The following is a 16,898-nucleotide window of genomic DNA, read 5'->3' on the forward strand; positions in this document are numbered from 1 at the left end:
AATAAAATGAGGTGCCTTTGACTTATACCTGTTTAATCTGCGGTAGTGTGGCTATGATTGGGGAGTGTGCAGCAGGAGGCAAGAGATGTCTTCTCGGTACGGGATGGGGTGCTTGATCATCAGACGTATGCTCTCCATCATCATGATCGTCAACCACTCCAGAATCATCTAGCGATGACTCACGATTATTGCTATGATCACTTAGTTGTCGACCAGCTATGCTTAATGCTCCACGACCTGTCAAAGTAACGTAAGTAAGAGGTAGTTATTCTTTTCTATCCAAAAATTCAAGAGCAAACTGAACTACACATAATGAAAGTTCTATAATTTATTTTTAATTTATATTTGATGGACCGACATTCCCATATGGACGCATCTCCAAGGTTTACAAAACAAAAGATTATTTATTCATATATAGGTACACATTAACCAAATTTGAAGTTAGAATACCTAAGCTTATCTTGGCGTTCTCAGCCATCAGTAGATTCTAGAACGTGGCCGATCTAAGCAAGAGGTTTCAGAGATTTACGCCATTTAATTACCTTATACAAGACAGGAAAATAGTACGCAGGAAAAAAGAACCCGAAAAAAGCTAGATCAATTTTAAAAGTAGTAGAAATTCAGTAGAGAGCTTTAGTAGTGGTGTCTTGAATAGAATTACGACCTCAAATAAGTGAAAAAACTTATAATTTCAATGCATACACAAAATGAAAAAAATCCGGTTTATTTTTATTAAATTCCTCAGAATTATAGAGGCAATAATGAAGATTAGTCTCTGATAATAAATTGCAACCTTTGTGGCTTTAAGCGCTTTATTTAATCGCTTTAGAGGTTCTAAAGCGCTGTAATCTGTTCAATAACGTTCATCTAATGCAGGAAAATTAATTTAACTCATAAAAGTATCAATTAAGAGCAGCCATATCTGCGAAAACATTATAAGACGACCTTTGAAGACTTTGTAAAAGTCGGTTACTTCAATATCTATATTTTACGAAAGTTAAATAGGGGCGTTTCTGAAGTTTTATCGTGTCATATTATCGTAATATAGTATAATATTATCTTCTTTGAATAAAACTATGACTTATCTATACTATCTATATTATTAATAATAATAAATCATTTGACATGACATAGATGTTATATGAATTTTACAAATGTAATGCGTAGTTGGAATGATAAATCGACTTTTTTATGACAAGGAAAAGTTAATGCGATGATTGTATCTAACCCCCTTATTCATAATGGTCCACTAACTTTAAACAGCCGCTAAGGAGTGTTTTTTCTCATTCTGACTTAAGTCAATAGAAGAAGACAGAGTGAGAATTAGCAATGCTTTAAACTTAGAAACTAGCAGATTATTATGAATAAGGGGGTAAGTAATTAGCGTCGTATATTCTGTCTCGCATTTAAAGAAATACAAAATGGCGTTGCTTGTCATTCTGAAGGACCTCACTCTTTTTTATGTCCTCCCTGCGTCGTAATCCTCAGTACTTAGGGTCGTGACCACCCTTCTGTATCACTTTCACTCGTATGATCGCTCTCCATCTATTCCTGTCTCTGGCGGCGTGAAAGGCATCGGACCATCGTGTTGGACTGCGTCCACGAGGCCTCTTCCCATCTTTTTAGCCGACCACAATGAGCCTCTCAAGGTTTCCATCGTCCTTCCTTGCGATGTGAGCGAAGTATTCTAAAACTTTGCGCAGACATTCGGAAGACAATCGCAAGGAGATCCTGAGTTCACGCAGTATGGAGAGATAAGACCGAAATGCTGTCCAGGGGATACGGAGCATCTTTCTCCAGCACCACATCTCAAAGGCGTCAATGCGTTTGCGGTCTGCAGCTTTCAGTGTCCAAGTCTCAGCGCCATACGAAATATCGAGAAAACTAGGATCCGTCCATTAATTATTATTTTATTTAAAATGCAAACCTGAACATGGATTCACTGAACCAACGGGACCCCTTTAAGTCTCCCCTTACATCTGTATTGAAATATCATGGAAATTTGGGTGAGCTTTACTGTACTCAGGACGGTAAGCACTTTATATTTTTTTATTGTAACTAGTCTGACCATTAATATTACTACAACTTAAAGACTTCTAAATTTAAATTTGGAACGCGTTTATTATGCTAGAACCTTCTCTCTTCCCGCCAAATTTTTCGAGGCTAATATTAAATCTTAATAATGGAATGGGGTTTTAAAGAAACCAGAATTGTAGTTGATTGCTTTACACAAAATGGGTATAGAGTCGCCGGTCATTTTTAAGACTCTTCAAAAGCTACGTACTAATCGTACATTTGTATATGTGCCCCGATACGCGGGTGAAAGATACACAAATATAAAGGATCATCATCATCAGCTGGAAGACGTCCACTGCTGGACTAAGGCCCCCCCAAAGATCTCTACAACGATCGGTCCTGCACTGCCCTCCTCCAACGTATATAAAATCTAGTGTATTAAATTTGAAGTACCAATTACTTTGACTTTGAAAGGTAGAATGACATTCACTTTTTGAGAGGAAATTAGTTTTATGTTTGACATTTGCAAAATGGGAGGCTCGAACAAAATTGGTAAATATTAAAAACTTACTTTACATTTTCGGATGGGTAGTTTTTCACTTCCAATAGGTGAATATTACGAGGGGCGGTCAAAAAGTTCGCGGAATGGCGGGGTTGGCGGGGGTGAGGTCGCTCCTCCAGGTAGCCGCTACTTGAGTAACTCATAATTACTATATATGCCAATTTCTAGCCTAATTGGGTCATTAGCTTTCGAGTTACAAACGAGTGAACAAGTAAATCGGGAACAAACTAGCCACTATGGAGAAAATTGAACATCGCGCCGTCGTAAAGTTCCTCACCAAACAAGGAAAAACGCCTCAAACTATTTTGCAAGAGATGTTAGCTGTTTACGGAGACTCTGCTCCTGGTAAAACCATGATTTACAAATGGCACGGCCTTTTCAAGCAAGGAAGGGAGTCAATTGAAGATGATCCTCGACCTGGACGGCCCATTGAGGCCACTACGCCGGAAATCATTGAAAAAGTTGAAAAACTTGTATTGGAAGACGGAAGGTTGAAGAAGAAACAACTTGCAGCATCAGTTGGAGTATCAGAAACCACAATTTTAAATATTCTTCATCAACATCTTGGCATGAGTAAAGTGTGTTCAAGGTGGGTCCCGAGAATGCTCACGCCGCTGCAAAAACGTGAGCGCGTCAACTGTTCCCGCGAGTATTTGGACCGCTGTGGAGAAGTTAGGGAAGAAATTATGGCCCGAATTGTAACCGGTGATGAAACTTGGGTTCACCACTATGAGCCTGAGTCAAAGCAGGAGTCGATGCAGTGGCACAAAAAAGGCACACCACCCCCAAAAAAATTTAAAGTGTCGCAATCGGCCGGAAAGATCATGGCGACTATTTTTTGGGATACTGAAGGTATTCTTTTGATCGATTATAAAGAACGTGGTGTTTCTATAACGGGAGAGTACTACGCTTCCCTATTGGACCGATTAAAAGAAGCTATTAAAGAAAAAAGAAGAGGAAAACTGACAAAAGTTGTACTCCTTTTGCACGACAACGCGCCCGTTCACACGAGTCATGTTGCGACGGCTGCCATTCATCGATGCGGTTTTGAACAACTACGCCATCCACCCTACAGTCCAGACCTGGCCCCTAGCGATTTTTATTTATTCCCAAAGATGAAGAAAGAGCTGCGTGGAAAAAAATTTAGAGACGATGATGAAGTCAAGTCGGCGATTTCGGCGTATTTTGACGCCCAAGACAAAACCTATTTTTTCGACGGTATTAATAAGTTATATGCCAGATCCCAAAAATGTATTCGTGTTAAGGGGGAATATATTGAAAAGGAAAAATAACATAATGTATCATTTCATCTTTTTTCCCAGTCATTCCGCGAACTTTTTGACCTCCCCTCGTATATCCTATTTTGAATAGGAGCTTGGAGCTCTGATTTGAGCCCTGTGCATTATTTTCTGTTGGGAACCATTAACGATAAATGTTACGCAAACCATCCAGAGACAATTGAAGCCTTAAACCGTGAAATTGAAGTTGCCATTCACGTTGCCAAGAGATTCACGCCGAAACAATCGAAAATGTACTGAAAAATTGGGTTGACCCAATGGGGTAGGTACTGCCGAGCCAGTCGTGGTGGTCATATGAATGATATTGTGTTCTCTTAGATGAATGATAGTGTGTGTATTCTTAAATTACAAGGTTCAACCTTTCGAATAAAACAATGGAAATTTGAAAAAAAAAATCTTTTGTAATAGCCCATTCAAATTTAAAACACTAAATGGCCTACCCTAAATATAATTTTATATTAAGGATATTTTTTGAAAAATTTTTCATATATGAAGGGCATTCAACAACAAACAAAATGACAAGTGTAGTAGTGTGTCATAGCTCCAAAGAAGCTTCACATGTCATCGTAAAAGTGTATCATGGTCATTATCTTGCATCAGTCATGAATTGTGCCAAAGAAGTGAAATACTTTAGCTAAAGTGTATTATGAGACTGTCTTAAATGGAAGGTCTTAAAGCTTATTTTACCTAAAGCGTTGTCTGGATGTAGAGTATGAGTTGGTGGTGCTGGTTGCGACACTGGTGGGATTGGTGGCGGGCTCCCACTAGGAGTTACTGACCGCGACCGAGATCGCGACCGTGACCTGAAAAAATATATGCTAATTACAACATAATGCTTTTAAATAAATCTAGAGTATATATAGGGTATATTTGACGACCCATATAGTCTAATAGTTAGTGACCCTGACTACTAAGGTAGTGGTCCCGGGTTCGAATCCCGGTAGGTGCAATCATTTATATGATGAATATGGATGTTTATTTCCGAGTCATGGAAGTCTAGTTTGGGATAAGATCATTTGTGTAAGAATGTGTCAATATTATTATTATATATTGACACATTCTTACACAAATATTATTATTATTATATAAATATTATTATTCTTATAATATTATTATTATTATATAAACGTTGTACTTGTAGTGTGAGAAAAATACTAATAGACTGATCTATTGTTTTTATGAAACATTTTTTTTATGAAAATAAGGGACAAGACGAGCAGGAAGTTCAGTTGATGGTAACTGATTCGCTTTGCCCATTACAATGCAGTGCCGCTCAGAATTCTTGAAAATCCCAAAAATTCTGAGCGGCACTAGAACTTTCTCGCCCATTCATTAAATATTCATTAAAAATTTATAAAAATAAATATTATTAGTATTCATTATCAGTACATTTATGAAAATTTAATATAAGTTCACAAAAATCCTCACCTTTTTGCTCTTAATAGTAATTTTCATTATTATAACACTAGAAATAAGGGATTGCTTGTAACTTATTCTAGTAGGCTTCATAAGATACATAATAGCTTTAAGGGCAAATGTATACATATCTTAATATATATAAATTACGTGACACGTTGTTTGTCCGCGATGAATATTCCTAAACTAATGAACGGATTTAAATGGGGATTACTTCATGGAGTGCAGTTTAGTCCAACTTGAGAGATAGGATAGTTTTTATTTCGATTTGGGACCCATAATTATTTTTATTTCCAATATTTGTTTTATATGGCCATGAGAGAATTTATTGACGCACGGTTTGACAATTCTGCTGTGAAACAATTTCATTATAGTTGTTGTTTAACAGGGAGCAATGACGTTCTATACATAATGTAGAAAGTCATTGACAGGGAGCATATTTTACAAAATAATTCTTGGTGTTTTGAAATATTATTGGCAAATTTCTATAAAACAGCATTTTTTTTATTATCTACAGAACAACGTCTGTCGGGTCAGCTAGTTATATTATAAAAATATTAAAGTCCCAGCAAACGAAGTGTGTTCAGGCACTATCTATAAATATATTAATTTTTTTATAAAAAAATGGCTCTGTAATAATCCAATAAGTAATTAACTAAATTAAACGAGCCACTTCTCTGCTACACACCAACTTTTATTTGAGATGCTGTGTTTGACAACAATAATTATTATGTTTGACAATCTTGTACTCCCTCGTCGGCGAACTTATTCAACACATCAATAAGGAATGACGTCTTTGATCATGTTACCCGTTCCCGTTATTATTGATCCCAAACTGTCAAAGCGATGAATCTCTAAAACATTAAATCGTCTTTTACTTCTTCGATTCCATTTTCATTCAATTGTTTCGAAAACTCGTAAATATAAAATGGAAGAGTCATAAAATTTGTTGTTTCTGTTTAATAAAAACAGGTTAAAGGGGTTTCAGGGCTGAACTGTAAGACCTTTTTGTATCTTTGAATAAGAGTTTGTATATATTGAAAGTCAAAAACTACCACCCATTCGATAAAGTATGCCTCAGACCTGAGAAGAACGGGCGAAAAAAACTCTTTTTCTTCATAAAAATATGTTTACAATGCAATATCGTTAATTGTACAATAAAATTTATAATTTAATAGCCTGAGAGCGGTCACTCCATTCCTAATCTGTAGTATCATTAAGAAAGTCATCACGTTTCTTAACAATTCTTTTGAATTTTGTAAAACATTTGTTTTGAACCATTCCATCCTTAGAAGTTATACTTTTATTTTATTTTAATTTTAAATTCACTATTGTTTTAAGACAGTATTAAATTTTTTTTTTCATTTTGATATTTCGTCATTATTTGATTTGACTATGTCTGGTACCGAGAAGTCACTGACAGCTGAAACACAGTTCATACTAGTTTAGCTGTCTCTAATGCCTGTATTGTATGTAAATAATGAATAATATAATTTAAAAATATATTTTAAACTTGTAATACTAGTATACTATAGTTATACAAAAAATTTTCTGGGATCTTGTTGTAAAAGCATAGATAATATGCATCGCCCCACAAAAGACTTACTAACTCGACTTTGCCGAGTACTAGGCATAATAAGTTTTTGTTTGTTCCTGGTGTTAATATTATCATACACGAATAATATGTCTAACACGGACTAGTAATAAAAGACTCCGCGCCGTGATATTAGCAAGTGAAGCACCGTTATGCTAGTGTGTGTGCGGTTACGGGGGATACTAGTTACACAATTTTTTCTCCCTTAAATAATCATATATGGCCACAAATACTTATAAAGTATCGTTTTTACACTTTTTCACAACGGACGACGGCATTTTTAATATATTTTATTGAGACGCAAACTGATCTGTCACAGACGATGACAATTCTCATAATGGCCGCCTATTGGCCTGTAGTAGTGTAACTGTGTGCGTGGGGCTATGTATTTACACGTTAATCGGCTTGTTTTGGTGCTACACTGTTATGTAAGGTGACACGGAGTCCTTATTTTTTTACTAGTCCGTGATGTCTAATTAATCTTTGAAATTCGGTGTCACTCTTTTTTGAAAAGCTATCGCTTTGAAATTATATATCGCAGCAAAATATGTGGATGATGCACGATTCGAATCAGCGTTTTTCCGGATACGCATTGCCCAATAGTATACAGTTATAAATTTTTACAGTTTTAGTAGCACAATTAGGCGTGATTATCGTTAGGCAGCGATCACTTAAAAAATGAAGGTTTTTCTTTTTCACATTTTCATTTTCACTTTCGGTAAAAACATGAAGGAGGGAAATGTTTATTAAAAATTAACACTTTTTGATGGTTGGTGCGATCCTCTTGGATTGAAGATTCTTCCAGAAATATAAGAAGATGGCGATTGAATCAATCATGTTAAATGAGTTAAGATAGGTAAGTATGTATTTAACTAATGGTATAAATCTAGCACCTTTCATTTAATGCATGAAGATAATTAAATTTAGTTGATTAAGAGGCGAGGCAACCTCCAACCCTCGGTGGCCTTTGAATAATACAAAATCAATTTAACTACAATTTCCGCTAACACTACCCCTGTCTACCCCATTTCCTGCTCCGACAAGAACTATCTTAAAACTAATATTAAATTGCGAAATGGCTGCTTTTCTATATTAAAATATATATAACTAGCTAATGCCCGCGACTGCGTCCGCGTAGATAAAGGGTTTTTAAAAATAATAAGCAAGTTTGGAATTGAAGTTTATCTCACGTCCTATTAAAAGGCAAAAGGCATTTATTTTCTCAAAATTGATTCCTTAAGAATTCTTTTTGATGTCATTTCTAATATACTAGATACTACTACCGTTTCGGAAACAAATGGCGCTCTGAGAGAGAAGAAGCGGCGTAAGAAACTCTCCCAGCATTCTTTTTTGTGCTCTTTTCAATAAAAATATACAATATTGTACAGTCATTTCTATCGCTATAAAATAATCACAATCTAGTCCCAGGCTGTCCGATCATTTAGATATTAAACTGTGGAGTAAAAGGATTTACGATTGAGCCATTTTTTTTATAAAACACTTAAATTTATTTATAGACAATGTCTGAACAGTGGCTGGGACTATATTATAGAAGTGTATACATTTACCCTTAAAGCTATAATGTATCTTATGAAGCCTACTAGAATTAGTTACAAGCAATCCCTTATTTCTAGTGTTATAATAATGAAAATCACTACTAACAGCAAAAAGCATTCATAATATCAGTCGGGATAAAGTGTGAAAGTACATTATAAAACAAAAGTTCAACATGTGGAATTCAATTTCAGAATCACAATAATTTATTAAAATTATTTAATTATACTTTTTCTATAACATGTTATTATAAGAAAAATATATAAAATATTTCCGCACAAAAAGATATGTCATTAACAATGACGTTCTATGTATAGAACCCCATTGATCATTAAATCTGAATTTTTAAGTGGGGCCAATCTGTAGGGTTATAGAATAAGAGGTCCATACAACCCATGCCAATAAGGAAACGAATCTAAAATGGCGATCACCATTGAATCGCACAGTTATAAGCCATCCCTGTTTCTCTGTTCGCTTACATACACACATACACTTCCAAGGCTTTTTTAATATTACATTAATTAAAAATACAACACTTTTTTAATATTACATTAAATAAAAAAGATAGCATTAGTAGGTAATCGGAGAGCCATAATACATCCACTGGGATGGCTAAAAAACATCACTGCATGGAAACTTGAATCCATGATCCCATGTCAGGTGAAGCTGAGCCTTCCATCCCCTAGTCTAATTGTGCATTTATTTTAGGAATTTTCTATATTGCAATAGATAATTTATTTATTTAATGGCTCGGGTTATACACGACTCTTACTGAGCTGACAAAGATAAACACGACCTGTTAAGTCCTCCTTTTTGGAAGTCGGTCAAAAACCCAACTTTAAAAAAAATAAAGTGTTAAGAAGTGTTTATGTAAATAATAAAAAGGTAAAGGTTACTATAACATAAATGACTTTCTTAATGATACTACAAATTAGGAATGGAGCGACTGCCCTCAGGTTATTTAAAAAAATATTTTACAATATGTTATGATTTTAAAGTGATAACCCTTCTAGGATTAATACACAAATAAAATTTGAAAAACAAAATGAAATTACAATCTGAGAGTTGAACAAAGCAAACAGAATTTTATAACGAGGCGGTACTCGAACGGTTAGCTCAGTTGGTTAGAGCACCGGCACGGAACGCCGGAGGTCGTGGGTTCGAATCCCGCATCGTTCATAAAATTTTGTTTTTTAAATTTTATTTGTGTATTAATCCTAGAAGTGAGGGTTATCCCTTTAAAAACATAACAAATTGTTTAGATATATAAGAGCGACATGTCAAGTCAATTTCCTAATATGCAAATATTGGGGTTGAGAAGGTTATCAACTGTAAAGTAGATCCTGTAGATGAAGCCACAACCTGAGAGTTGAACAAAGCAAACAGAATTTTATAACGAGGCGGTATTCGAACGGTTAGCTCAGTTGGTTAGAGCACCGGCACATAACGCCGCCGGAGGTCGTGGGTTCGAATTCTGCATATAATATATTAAGGACACAACATTGTAGACATATTTTAATGAAAAAAAGAATCACTTGCACCCGTTCTTCTCAGGTCTGAGGTATTCAAGACAGGTAGGCAAAAACCCAACTTCAAAAAAGGAGGTCCTTATGGCAGAGCTCCCAGATTTAAGTTGTACATAAGCTTACATTGCCAAAAGCACGTTCTTAGTAGCAAATATTTATCTCAGCTCACTTCGTAATAACTTTGTAAAATGTAAACACTATTAAGATTCTAATTACACTACATGACGCTCATGTTGACTCTTGTAATAAACAAACAGGCTATCCCTTAATAAGTTTTCACCAAAATGTATGCTTAGTAATTTTTCTCGTTATTTTCAACAACACATTAAATTCTGTAGGTTTCTGATACGATATTGGAATTAAGGAGAAGATACATGATTTTTAATTATAAACTAACATCATATGCACTCGATTATTATGTTTTGAATTAAATATCAATCAAAACTGTTTACTTAATAATTAGATATATCAATATCATTCTTTTTTTTGTGAAACATAGTGTAACTTATTTTTAATATAAAGTACGTTTCTAACGCGATTGAAAAACGATGGTTGAGAAACTGAGGTGGTTGTGGGCAGGGCACATAGTTCGACGGACAGATGGCCGTTTGGGTAGTAAAGTTCACGAATGGCGACCACGTACCGGAAGACGCAGTGTCCCCCACAAGATGGACCGACGATCTGGTCAAGATTGCCGCAATACGTTGGATGAGGGCAGCGCAGGACCGATCGTAATGGAAATCTTTGGGGGAGGCATTTGTCCGGCAGTGGACGTCTTCCGGCTGATGATGATGATGTCTAACGCAGGCACGAAAGCGGTGATCAGGCATAATGCATTGAGTATAATTTTATGAAATATCAGAATATCCAAGATGATTTATCTTGCAATTTTTGAGTATAGGGCTTTTATTCGTAAAGTGTTTGATAAATCAACGTGGATTATCATTCCAATATATTTTTTTTTTTATGAAAATAAGGGACGAGACGAGCAGGACGTTCAGCTGATGGTTATTAATAAGCCCTACCCATTACAATGTAGTGCCGCTCAGGATTCTTGAAACACCCAAAAATTCTGAGCGGCACTACAATTGCGCTCGTCACCTTGTGACATAAGATGTTGAGTCTCATTTGCCCAGTAATTTCACTAGCTACGGCGCCCTTCAGACCGTAACACAGTAATGCTTACACACTACTGCTTCACGGCAGAAATAGGCGCCGTTGTGATACCCAAATTCTACCCGGCATCCGGTGGTCCCACTTGTAAATTTTCCGTTGATTAGCACTGAAATCAGGGGCTCTGCTCTTGCCTGGGCGGCTGATGGGTGGAAATTATTATCACCCTCATTTCTGGGATGAATTACACAAATTAAATTTGAAAACAAAATTTATGAACGATGCGGGACCCGAACCGGTGACCTCTCGCGTTCCATGTGAGCGCTCTTTCCACTGAGCTAACCGTTCGAGTGACGTATCGTTGATAAATATTGTGTGTTCATGTATGTTGTTGTACTTGTTTTGATTTGAGTTCCGCATCGTCCATTAATTCTGTTTTTAAATTTAATTTGTATATTTTGGCATACTAAAATAAAATTTTCAGCCAGATTTCAAACTGTGTAAGTCCAGATTTCGTCACCCGTAAGTATGTCCAACACAACATTTGAGTCACCTCCGTTAAATTTTCCAACGATTTCACGGCAGCAATCAACATGATCGAGTTTTTGGGCCTCGGTCACTAGTAAATTTTGCTCTAAAAGATCACACTCGTAGCCGAATCATTATCAAAAAACCATTTGTTAAACAGCCGAGCGTGACCGCTGAAATAGAGATGAACTCTAATTAAAAGCCAAACAAATCATTATTTTTCAATAACACTTTCAAATCATTCAGGCCAGACATATTTATAAATACATTTTGAAGGTTTAAATTTTCTGGAGGTCAGGCAAACTTGCGACCAGCAAAAATTATGTGTCGAATTTTACTAGGAGACGTTGATGCTCCAGATCTTCATGAACAATTGTGTCGTATACGGGCCCTAAATTCAATAATCTTCACCCCTTCATCGCCCCTCGCCCGAGCCATGGCACCTATACCGCGTTCATTGGCATCTTTCAACGCGCTCTTGGACAAGAATGTTCAATGGGACCCATAAAATAAGAAAGACTCCGTGTCACCTTACATAACAGTGAGGCACCAAAACAAGCCGGTGTAAATACACGCATACACTTACAGTTATACAAGCCGATCAGCCGCCATTATGAGATTTGCCATCGTCGGGGACAGATCAGTTTGCGTCGCAATATGTTAAAAATGCCGTCGTGCGTTGTGAAAAAGTGTAAAAACAATACTATAAAAGTATTTGTGAATATATGATTATTTAAGGGAGAAAAAATTGTGTATCTGGTATACCCAATAACCGCACACACACTAGCATAAAGGTGCTTCACTTGCTGATATTATGGCGCGGAGTCTTTCTTTTTTTACTAGTCCGTGTGATGGGTGAACTTCCCTAGTTTCTGAAATACTAAGGAACGCGGAGAACATTGAAATTGTATAATTAATTCAATTATTCTTTAATATTCCTTTTTTGTTTGTAATTTTTCTTTTATAGAGCTAGATTAACAAATATACAAAAGAGAATTCCTCGTAAGCATACAACAAACTCTTTTATCGAAAGTCACGAACAATTGCGAACATTACAAACGTGCCAACGCCTACCTTATTATAATTTATGTCAAGATAGTTCCATAATTAATGATCGTATGGAATATGGATCAAACCGTTGCGACATTTGCGTCATTAAGCACCTCGACTCTGAAATCGATATTGAGCGTATGCAGGTATTATAACTGTGGGACTTTATGATTGTATTCACCAACATTTCCGTCATATAAGTTACGGATCTGGATGGCGACTTTTGAATTGAGTTGCCAGTTAGTTATACTGCCTATGGAGCTTTAAGGTCCTGGGCTCTAGGGTCCTGAATCGCGGTGGTGTAAGCATTTTGTGGTGAATATGGATGTTTGTTTCAGAGGCATGAGAGTTCATATTGTATTAAATAAATATATCTTTACAATTTGTTTTTTTTATTTAAATTGATAACCCTCAATATTAATTACACAATTCTGGGATTAATTACACAAATAAAATTTAAAAACAGTATTTATGAGAGTTGTATAAGACATATACTAGATTTGTCAACGATATGTCACTCGAACGGTTGGCTCAGTGGAAGCGCACTCGCACGGAACGTGAGAGGTTTTATAAATAATTTTAAAGTAATACAATATTATATTCGTTAAATATTTGAATGCTACTTAAATCTTTCGACTATTTTTCGCATGAACAGTTAAAAGTGATTAATTTAAACTATTTGTTTCATTTTTCATTTCAACTTTGTATTTTCCGAAGCGCTCTGAATTTTTTTGCAGATGGGTTTATTGTGACATGTTTAAAAAAGTAGAAATTTATGTTTCATTCTTAGTTACTTTGCTTAACATTATTACATTGATTTACTTTTCATAAACTAGATGGCGCCACTAGGACATTGGAACTCGTGATCTACTAGTGGTGCTCGGTTCATATAAGGATTTTGTATTGCGCTTCTGTCTCCCCAAAAACAGGTCGCCGCCGATGAAGCCTTAGAGGGCACTTGCACAAATTCAACTTCACCCTTCAGCGGCCCGATTCACGTAATTTTCATGAGCGAAATCGCAGCGACATCTGTCGTTCACCTCCGATTCGTATTCACGTGATTTAAATCGCACGTTCGAGAAACGATCCTATCCAAAAATCGCTAAAGCGTATTCACGTCAGCTAGACGGACTTCAATCGTTGTGTCAGTGGTATTCTGCTATCTTTTTACAATCGGTTACCAACGATTTAATGTCAAATCGAACGTCTGAGAAGTCGCTGCATTAAAGTTAGTAATTTACAGATGTTGGCTGTTGTAAGGTTTTTCATAAACATGAATATCAGCTTGTCTTGGCTACTTTTGGATCTTTCCGAAAGGGAAAACAGGCGAAGAGAACGTTGACGCCGAAATAATATGAGAATTAACAAATATTTTGCTTTCGAAATGACTGATACGGAGTTCGTGAAAACATTTCGCTTTACCAAGGATTTAGTCCTTGGTCTTATTGAAGACCTCGTTCCTCTAAATCCATGAGCGTAATACTATACTTAGTTTCCTATTCAGGTTGGTAGTTACCAAGAAAGATCTTAGTAAGTACCTACTTATCTGACTAGATATTTACTATATTTAAGACTTTAATTAAATAAATTATAACATCATGTGCTTTTTTACATTATAGGTAGGTATAGCAGTAGCATTTTATGCTACAGGATCTTACCAAACCATTGTTGGTCAGAGTAATTTCAACTCAGTAGGTATCTCTACCTACAGTGACTAGAGCAGTGCGACAGCTGGTGACTAAAGCACTCAATGATGTTGAGTTATTCATAAAAAATATTTATTTTCCTTTTACTCAGGATGGAAGAGATAAAATAAAGAGAAGGTATTTGTTTACCTTTACCTATGTTATTGGACTAATTAAATACCTACTTAATTATTTATTAAATATCGTAGGTACTAATTACAGCTTTAATGAAAAAATTAAAATAGCTCAGTAAGTAATTCAAGCTGACGCACGGTTACAATCTTCTTCAAGCTCATTTTGTTTAATCGAACAAAACGAGACGAGAGTCACCTACACTTGGGCGAAAATCCAGTTTGACTTTGATGTACCTACAGCGGTTTTTTTTATTACAACCATTTAGGAACGACTTTTCATTTTCAGCCTATTAATTTCTGTATAAAAATAATTATACCGTACCTTTTTACTACTCTACGGCTTCAAATATTGTTAGGTTGAACACTAGTAACTGAGCAAAAGACTCTGATATCATAATAAACATATTTAAAAGAATAAGGTAGAAAATAAAGGAATAGTAGAATTAGACTGGCAATGTCCTATCGCAAGTCGTCGATTAGTCGCTGAGCTTCAGTCCTATTGAGTTGTCGTCCTATCGAATCAGTACGTGAATACCAATTTTGGACCAAGTTTCAATAGGACGACTTCTGAACTACAACGATTTTTGGATCGTTAGAATATACGTAAATCGGCCTACAGGTGGTATTTAATGGTAGACACTTACAGGTGAGTCCCACATAACCAAAGCAGCCGGCTGCGTTGGTATGCATGAGCATTAACCACCTCGCTCCCATCGTTAGCCCTTTTGTCTGGGCGAAATAAAACCTAATACAAAAAGGTTTTTGAATACAGTGTTGTGAGGTGATTATTTTGTGTGGAGAGTGTACACGATGATTTATATAATTGAATCGTACCGGGATTACAAGTTTTACACGGTTGGGAAGAACTTCTCAAATGCAGTCTAGTGATAACCATAAAACACCATATGATAGAGTGAAGCAGCGTCGGGAACGTAAAAGAATGAAGGCTGTACTGCACTCTTATACTAAAAGATATTTAAGATAGCAGGGGAAAACACTTACTAAGTAATACTAATATTTGCTACTGAATATCGATATGTACACGGAAAACACAAGGCCGAGTCGACGTCCCAGCCTCATGACGATATTTCAGTACAGTTTTTGATACACATTTAAATATTTCGCGAGTAAAATTTTCACGTTCCCTGCAGCAACTAATGTGAATTTTTCGGTTCTTGAAATACCCCTACACGCTGTGTCAGAAATAAAACTACAAAATAGTAAAAGCATTTCATTGAAGAAGGTAAGATAACTACGGTTGAAAATAAATGAAAATATGAAACTTATGCTTGCTCGTGGAAATGTAAAGAGTAGGTATTCTTTATTTTATGTGTATAAAAGTACCTACATCAAAATACAATGTTTTTATAAGACTTTCTACCTCCCCAAATGCTTTAATTAAAATAATGTATTAATTATGCAAAAAAGAGAAAATATAAATTCGATTGTTTTTTAAATGGTTATTCTCTTTACAATTGTGACGCTTTTCACTTAGAAAAAAAATCAGATTATTGCGTGTGTATTACACAACCCACAAGTAAACCATTACGTAAACCAAAATATATATTTACAGGAATATAAGCGATCCAAACTACATAATGAAAGCAACCCCAGTAACCCTTCCTATTAACAGTAAATTTACATTCCACAATTCATCGTGCTCGGACAAAAAGTTGATAGCCTTTGTGGGTCGTGGTAAATCAAAATATTCGAATTGTGTTTGTTTTTATGGTAGATTATGACAATATATCCAAATAATAAATGTTATCACTTGGTGAAACTTGAAAGTCTTTGAAAATTTTGTGACTGGAGTATCTCTCGTCTTTTAAAAGTATGTTACTAATCTGGAAGTATGTAATTAATCTGGAAAACTAATCTGGAATCCGAAGTTTTTTCATTATGACAATAAGCGACGAGACGAGCAGGACGTTCAGCTGATGGTAATTGGTACGCCCTGCCCATACAATGTAGTGCCGCTCAGGATTCTTGAAAATCCCAAATATTCTGATTGCGCTCGTATCTTTGAGACATTTGCCCAGTAATTTCATTAGCAACGGCGCCTTTCAGGCCGAAACACAGTAATGCTTACGCATTACTACTTCACCCCAGAAATAGGCCCCGTTGTGGTACCCATAATCTAGCCGGCTTCCGGTGCAAAGGAGCCTCCCACTGGTAACTGGTTCTGTTTACAATCATGTCATTATTTCTCTATTCATCATAAGTGATGACTCTTCATAAGATATATTCATAATGTTAACACCAGGAACAGACATAAACTGATGAGGCATCATAATAGGCATATTATTCGGCTAAGTCGAGTTAGTAAGTCTTTTTTGGGGCAATGTATATGCTTTTACAACAAGATCCCAGAAAATGTTGAAAACAAAAGTATTACGTTATTCAAAAGAATTGTTAAGTTGTG

The 16,898-nt window shown here is 35.8% G+C and overlaps 1 protein-coding gene across 1 annotated transcript in view; it reads right to left on the minus strand.

Moving 5' to 3' along the window:
- Positions 1–16,898, minus strand: part of LOC126977822 (sodium channel protein 60E) — a 246,528-nt gene that overhangs the window by 5,541 nt on the left and 224,089 nt on the right. The window contains exons 9-10 of the mRNA XM_050826433.1: positions 4,564–4,679; positions 29–237 (exon numbers count right to left, since the gene is read on the minus strand). Coding sequence (XP_050682390.1) covers positions 29–237; positions 4,564–4,679 — 325 coding nt within the window. The remainder of the gene's footprint in view (positions 1–28; positions 238–4,563; positions 4,680–16,898) is intronic.

Source organism: Leptidea sinapis, chromosome 46, assembly GCF_905404315.1.
Source record: "Leptidea sinapis chromosome 46, ilLepSina1.1, whole genome shotgun sequence".
In the NCBI taxonomy this organism is placed as follows: domain Eukaryota; kingdom Metazoa; phylum Arthropoda; class Insecta; order Lepidoptera; family Pieridae; genus Leptidea; species Leptidea sinapis.